The sequence below is a fragment of the Triticum urartu genome, chromosome 6, assembly GCF_003073215.2.
Source record: "Triticum urartu cultivar G1812 chromosome 6, Tu2.1, whole genome shotgun sequence".
NCBI lineage: Eukaryota > Viridiplantae > Streptophyta > Magnoliopsida > Poales > Poaceae > Triticum > Triticum urartu.
In genome coordinates this window covers 183,126,367-183,134,292 of record NC_053027.1, presented here as the reverse complement: position 1 = coordinate 183,134,292, position 7,926 = coordinate 183,126,367, and the positions used below count along the sequence as shown (strand labels likewise).

The 7,926-nt window shown below is 55.7% G+C and overlaps 1 protein-coding gene across 1 annotated transcript; it reads right to left on the bottom strand.

The window, feature by feature from the left end:
• Positions 1-6,419: 6,419 nt before the first annotated feature.
• LOC125515688 lies at positions 6,420-7,394 on the bottom strand. The gene is made up of 2 exons (XM_048681205.1): positions 7,101-7,394; positions 6,420-7,008 (listed from the first exon to the last, which is right to left on the bottom strand). The coding sequence occupies exons 1-2, from the start codon at positions 7,282-7,284 to the stop codon at positions 6,752-6,754; spliced, it is 441 nt and encodes a 146-aa protein (XP_048537162.1). The 5' UTR covers positions 7,285-7,394; the 3' UTR covers positions 6,420-6,751.
• Positions 7,395-7,926: the final 532 nt, after the last annotated feature.

Here is a 7,926-nt window from a genome sequence, read left to right as displayed (position 1 = left end):
TAGGTGGTTTTGATAATTGATGACAACATATCTCTTGTTGGACTAACACTTCTATCTAGCATGTTTCAGATAAGTTCAACAATGGAGTGGCATGGACTAAAGGTTGTGGGAACTCCTTCAAGATGCTAAGGACAAAGGATTGGCTAAAGCTTCAAGCTCAAGACTCTTCATTTTACATTTTAGTGATCCAAGATCACATTGAGTCCATAGGAAAAGCCAATACTATCAAGGAGGGATGAGGTGTTTCTTAATGAGCCTCTTGCTTCATGTGCTTAATGATATGCTCCAAAATCCTCAGCTACTTTCCCACTTCCACATATGACCTAAACCCTAAGCCAAACTCAGTCCTACCGATTTTTCCTATCCGGCGCCACCGAGTTTCACTTGTCATAAGCCACTGCCAAACCCTAATTATTTCGGTCTCACCGATGGGATCTCGGTCTCACCGAGATGGGCTTGCAAACTCTCTGTTACCTATTGCAATATTCTCGGTCCCACCGAGATATGCAATCGATTCCACCGAGTTTGCTTGGCCAAATCTCAGTTTCACTTATTACCCAAATCGGTCCCACCGAGTTTGAGTAATCGGTCAAACCGAGTTCTGGATTTACCCTAACCCTAGCACATCGGTCCCACCGAGTTGATCCAGTCGGTCCCACCGAAATCACTAATGGTCACTAGGTTTACATTTTCGATCCGACCGAGTTTATTGATTCGGTCCCACCGAGATTGGAAAACTGTGTGTAACGGTTGGATTTTGTGTGGAGGCTATATATACCCCTCCACCTCCTCCTCATTCAAAAGGAGAGCCATCAGAACACACACACCATTCCAACTCATATGTTCTGAGAGAGAACCACCTACTCTTGTGTTGAGACCAAAATATTCCATTCCTACCATATGAATCTTGATCTCTAGCCTTTCCCAAATTGCTTTCCACTCAAATCTTCTTTCCACCAAATCCAAATCCTATGAGAGAGAGTTGAGTGTTGGGGAGACTATCATTTGAAGCACAAGAGCAAGGAGTTCATTACCTACACACCATTTATTACTTCTTGGAGAGTGGTGTCTCCTAGATTGGCTAGGTGTCACTTGGGAGCCTCCGACAAGATTGTGGAGTTGAACCAAGGAGTTTGTAAGGGCAAGGAGATCGCCTACTTCGTGAAGATCTACCGCTAGTGAGGCAAGTCCTGTGTGGGCGATGGCCATGGTGGGATAGACAAGGTTGCTTCTTCGTGGACCCTTTGTGGGTGGTTGCTTCTTCGTGGACCCTTCGTGGGTGGAGCCCTGTGTGGACTCGCGCAACCATTACCCTTGGGTGGAGCCCTGTGTGGACTCGCGCAACCGTTACCCTTCGTGGATTGAAGTCTCCATCAACGTGGATGTAGGATAGCACCACCTATCCGAACCACGGGAAAAACATCCGTGTCTCCAATTGCGTTTGATCTCTCCAAACCCTTCCCTTTACATTCTTGCAAGTTGCATGCTTTACGTTCCGCTGCTCATATACTCTTTGCATGCTTGCTTGATATGTATTGTGTGTGTTGAAATTGTGCCTAAACTCCACTTAAACCGAAAAAGCTTAAAAATTGCAACTTTAGCACTAAGTGTCTAATCACCCCCCTCTAGACACATCTACTTCTAGATCCTACATGAAGACGTACGACTACTTCCTCTACGTTGTGTCAACGCTTCCGCAGTCGGTCTGCGTGGGTACGTAGACAACACTCTCCCCTCTCGTTGCTATGCATCACATGATCTTGCGTGTGCATAGGAATTTTTTTGAAATTACTACGTTCCCCAACATGCGTGACTCCTGCGCTTGCTCTAGCCTTAAGATCACCCAGTTTGCTACTGCCAACCTGACTTTGATGTTACCCGTCTTCCTCTGCCCCCACGATTGCAGAGACATGGCCGTGTTCCGAAATAGGGCATCAAGTCTTTTGAAAGGATCCACGATGGCCTCATCACACACCCAGGCCTCTCGGACAGCATCCTCAAACCCTTCCAGCTTAGTCCAGTACATTTCGAATCTAAACCTCCGCTTGGGGGTGCACATGGCCTGCATACATAAGTGAAGTGGGGCGTGGTCCGAGACGTTTGTCCCCAGCGCCTGGAGAAAGCAGTCCGGGTTCGCAAGGTCCCAATCCACAGAGACTAGGACACGATCGATTTTGGTAAGAGTAGGGTTGTCCCTCTCATTAGACCACGTGAAGCGCCTCCCATGCATGTACAGTTCTTTCAGTTCTAAATCATCCACGAAAGCTCTGAAGTAGTTCATGGTGCGCCGGTTAATGTTAGAGTTATTCTTCTCCGAGGCCCTGAGAATCATGTTAAAGTCTCCCAGAAGCATCCAGGGATCGGGGCATGCCGTGCTTTGATGCGGCAGTTCCTGCAAAAACTCTAGCTTCTGATCGTCTTCTTGTGGAGCATATACTACTGTGATCCACCATAAGCTTCCGTCAAGGTTATGCACCTGACCGGTTAGAGCGTGTGTATCCAACACAACATGATCAACCTGCACCACGGTTGAATCCCACGCCAAGACCACACCCCCACGGGTGTTAGTCGCCGAAAGGTAAGCAAAGCCATCATATGATGGTCCGATACATTGCATGATAGTAAATTGGTCTACGACATCCAGTTTCGTCTCCTGGAGACACACCATATTACACTTGACCGATGAGATGAACTCCCTGACCGCCTTCTTCTTCGCCGGGTTATTTAGGCCTCGCACGTTCCAACATGTAATCGAAGGGCTTGGATCCATTCAGCAACATGTGGAGACTCCAGCTGCCCTACTAGACAAGACTACGCGGCCAATGCCAACGTGTTGCCTCCCTCAAGCTCGGGCCGTGGTGGTAACATCTTGCCGAAGATCGCAGCAATCACACGTACATGTTGCTCACGGAGTGGTGAGTCAAACAACTCCTTGAGCTCCTCCACAACCGCCTCATCTGGCTCCAGGTCCTCCGGAACCAAGCCAAGTGCCCTCAACAGTACATTCTCCGCCGGCGTCGCCTTTGATGTAGCATGCATCCCGGCCCTCTTGGCAGCTCTGGTCGTGGGACGGGGGGTGAAGGGCTCCGCCTCCAGTCGAAGGGATGATGCATGAACTTCCTTAAGGATGGGTGGTGCTAACCTCTTGATAATGTTAGAGCAGAATGTCTTCATCCGTCCGCATGCAACCTCCTCCTGCTGCAAAACTCCCTTGGCAGCCGAGGAGTCCTGCTCCAAATGCACCGCGGACTGCAGAACCACATTCGTAGCGACCTGAGCTTCAACTTGCACTCCCTGTGCGTTTGCATGGTGGGAACCATCACCATGCATGGGTGATATGACAGCCACGTCCCGCATCTCCAGGCGTGCATGGGCATGCGCCAATGGGAGTGAATCCGTCTCCACCTCGCATCCCGATGAGCCAGCAGGTGGGTCTGCGCCTCCCGCAGATGTAAGCTGGCAATCATTGCCGAACGCGTCCTGTCCCACCATGCATGGATGCGGACCGGTGTATGCAGAGGGGGCATGCACCAAAGGGTCCCTTTCCTCGTCCTTGTCCTTATCCGTGGCGGCATCAAGTAGCATGTGCTTGTCGGCACGCGACTCCTGGCACCGTACTGTCTCGAAACCCGGCCCCAGCGGTGTAGGGTCGGAGGCCCGTCCACTCGAACTGCTATGCCCACCTCCGTCTTGTCCCCAACCGAATCTGCCAGCACTGCGGCCGGGCCCTCCTGCGACTGTGGAGTGCACTGGATTGGCTCCTGCTCCTCGACCCCAGTGATGGTCGCATTAGCCTGGATAGGGATTTGAATCATGCTAGCTCCCACCACCGCGTCTTTGGGATCCGAGGCGGGGGCCAAGTTCTGGGTCACCTCGGGTACCACCACAATTGAAGCCAGCTGTTGCCGTTGGCCCCCTACCTCCTCCACAGCCGAAATGCCCACATGCGCAGGGCCACGATCCACTGCCAAAGCGTTTGGCGAAAGTTCTCTGGGCCCCGAGCGAGCTGCGCCTGTCTGATCCTGAACCTGATCCTGATCCTGAGCCTGCCCAGAGGGAGCCCGCACAGTCAAACGGTCAAAAGCTAAGGTCCTGACCGCAATCCTATCGCTTACGTGGCCCAGCTGGCGCACCGGGGCCACCACCGACGAATCCTCCATGGCGGGCAGCTTCCACTCCGTGGCCGCCATTGCCGGACCACGGCCGTTGCCGGCAGCGCTCGCTCCGGAGCCGCCACGCCCCGAGCTCGGACCACCTCGTGAGTCCCGAACACCGAACTGCCAAGACCTGCGGCGAGCGACGGCTCCACCACCACCATCCATGCTGCCCTCAGAATCCGGCAAACCGCTTTGGCCACTGCTAGAAGACCCGCCCCCAAGAAACCATGGCTCCTCCGCCTCCGCGAAATCCTGAACTTGCACGAGATGAACGAGGACTTCGTACTGCAGCAGCGCCGGCTGGGAGGGCCGCACCCCTAGGCCAGGTTCGGGCACCCCCAGCCATCGGAGCGTCGGGATCGCCTCCGGGTCGGCCGTCCACGCCGTGACCTTGGAGGAGGAAAGGTCCGCGCGAGAGCTCGTCTCCGGCGCCATCGCATCCACCAGGCAGGACGATCCTAGGATCCGCTCCACCACCTCTAGCTCCCACGCGTGCGGCGGGATGCCCTCCAACTCAATCCACACCTTGGATCTGAACACCGAATGCACAGCTTGGGCTTGCCGATTCCACTGACGAAAGAACAATCTGACCCCACGATGATCCACCACCGGCATAGCGCAGAGCCTGTTCCTGTGCTTCGGGCGCGCGAAGACAATGAGAAAATCCTCCGGCCGGTAGCGATGCACAGACACCCACTGCGGCTCAATGCCCACCTTGACCTGCAGCACCTCGAGAATGAACTCCGGCGAGATATCCTTCCTTGCACCCGCCGCGTAAGCCACCATGGATAGCTGCAGCCGGCCTTCGAGCCCCTCCATGGATTGTGAGCGACGCACGATGCAGAGCTCCGACGGGTCGAACTCCTCGTCCAAGGGAAGCACCGGGCGCGGCACCGGGTGATGACGGGGCCAGACCGGAGGCATAGGGGCGACGACGGAGGCGAGGCCAGACCGGCGGCACCGCAGCAGACGCAGGAGGCGGCGGCGGGGGAGGTGCCCCCCCCCCCCCCCGACGCACCCCAAGACCGCGGCTAGCGGGAGCAGAGCCCATGCCCCGGTGAGCCACTTTCTCGACGACGAGCCTCCGAAGCTCCTCCGACGACGATGGGCTGCGGGGCCTCTTGCAGTCCCGAGATCCATGACCCGACAACCCACACCTGAAGCAGACGATGTCGTTGGTGCAATCCTTTCTGTAGTGCCCGTCCTGGAAACAGCGGAAGCACAGGCCGACCATCTCCGACGACACCTCGCGGGGAGGGGGGGAAGACCGCGGCTGAGCGCGCGGCAGCTGCGTAGCCGGGTCATGGCAGCGCCTCCACTTGGCACACCCAGAGGGGGGCGGGCGTTCCCACGGCACCTGCTGCAGGCCCTCGACCTCAGCAGCCCGAGGCCGTGACGAGGCCTCCACCCCCTCTGGGGCGGCCGACGGCGCCGAGCAGGACGACAGACCAAGGCCAGATACGATAGGGCGTTCCCCCGCGGGGCGCGAGGTCGCGTAGTGTGAGTGCGGGCTGGCGTCCATGGCGAAGAGGAGCGGGAAGGGTGGCCGACGCGGCCGGAGTGGCGAGCACCGGGAGAGGTGGACGCCGGCGCCGGAGTGACGCGCGGCGGTGCTCAGGCGCGGACAGGAACAGTGGCTTGGTAAACCTGCCAAGGTTCACAGGGCGCAGGGCGCGGAGACGCCGAGACCGTAAGCTGTGCGTCTGGCGTGCCCCCTCTATAAACTTAGTCAAAGTTAACAAAATTTGACTTTGATTAAATCTTACATGCAAAGTAAAAAGAAACGGAAGGAGTACGTAGTACGTAGGTTTTCAATGTGCATAACCACTATGGATTTGAGGTATGATGTTTGAGGTTCATGAATGTACCAGATGGTTTTTGTGTGTAGCCCAGTCACTGTCCACGGACATGCCCGGGGTGTTTGTACGAGGAGAAAATGAATTACAACATGAGCGCACCTGACGACAGGGTGGCGCAGGCTGAGCTGAGCGCGCCAGCGACCGAGTTTAACACGGCTCAGACTCATTCGTAGCGCGAGGGTGCTCCGTCGCCCGCCGCTCGACGGCCGAGTCCGCGGTCTACACGCGTCCGGTGTTTACCCGTGTACCCGTTTGGCACCCAAAAGAGAACTCCACCCAAAACAACAACCTTCCCCAGCCCTCCGTCAATTAACCACCTGTTCCTTTTTTAAGTAATCCTGAAGATATATCTCAAGATATGTTCACACAAAACTACTACTACTGTAATTGAGATGCAACTGCGTGTAGGAAGCAAACTGAACCCAGGCTTCCATCATCCTTTTTCTCATCTTACGACAAAAGAAAATGACAGGTGGTTTTATGTACACAGGAAATGCAAAGGTAGATCGACACCAAAGCGTAAATCATCTACTGCTACTCCTAATTGGCTAACAATCCATTTGCACACCAGGAGTCAACAGCCTGCCTGCCGATGCCAAAGCAACCAGACACCAACGGCACAGCAAGAAACCCAAGAAAGAAGCAACAGGACCAGGCAAAAGCAGGGGACGGGGACGGGCTGGGCTAATCGGGCACGGCGGCGGGCGGGCGTCGGGCCGACCGGTCGGTGGCCGGTCAGTAGGAGTAGGCGGTCCTGTGCACGGAGCGGTCGCGGAGCATGCCGCGGTACAGAGCCTCCCGGTTCGCCGGCATCCGGTGGTCCGATCCCGTCACGCTTCCCCTGCACGTCGGCTCGGCCGCTGCCGGCGCCGGCGGGGGCGCGGAGGAGGACCTGGCCACGGGGGGCGCGCCCTCATTGTCGATGACGCCCTCCGCGAAGCGCACCCGCTTCTCCCCCTTCCGCCGCAGCTTCCCACCGCGCGGGCGCTTCTCTGTTACGCCAAGAATCAAGGAAGCTCCGTCAGGATCCCGTGCACAGAGAAGAAGATGAAGAAGAAACGTCACGAGATCAGCAGTGGCCTACCTGGGGAGGAGGAGGGGGAGGAGAGGCATGGACGAAGGGACGCGGGGTCGTCCGAAGCAGGGGCGTCGTCGTCGAGGCTGGGCTTGGCGAAGCGGCGGAGGGAGAAGAGGACGAGGGAACCGGAGAGCGCCATGGCGGTGGCCGCGGCGAGCGCGCCCATGGACGATGAGGAGGAGGAGGACATGGTCGTGGTCGTGGCGGGGTGGGTGAGCGTTGAAGGCTGGCTGGCTGGCAGGTGGCTGACTTGACTCGTGGAGTCCTGGCCTGTTTTGGGTTCGGTGCAGGTTTGGATGGAGCGCCGGGGGCGGCACTGCTGTGCTATATAGGGCGAGGAGGGCCGCATGTCTGCGGGAGACGGGTCGCGGTTTTTGGACTCAACACAACACCTCCGTTCCGAACTGTTTTCAAAATAAAAATATCTCCGTTTCGAACTGTTTCCAAAATAATAATCTCCGTTTCGAACTGTTTTCAAAAATAAAATCTCCGTTTCGAATTCACACGGGGTATGATCCGCTCATGACGAGAGGCGCTAATATTTTCCTTTTCTGTGACAGGAATGGGATGACGGACGCTAATACAAGTACAACGTAATAACTTCTCATACAAGACATAACGTGGGATTCGTTGTTTAAAAGAAAAAGAAAATAAACTAACGGTCTTCTTTTTTTGGATGAAAAGGGATCATTATTATTACTCAGGAGCTAGTTCATTCTTACATAGGTCAGCGATATCATCTGGACCTGAACCCAGCCACACGACGGTGCGGCATTCAGTTCTACCAAAGGAAGCAAGGTAATGGCTTATGCCATTCTGCTCTCTACATACA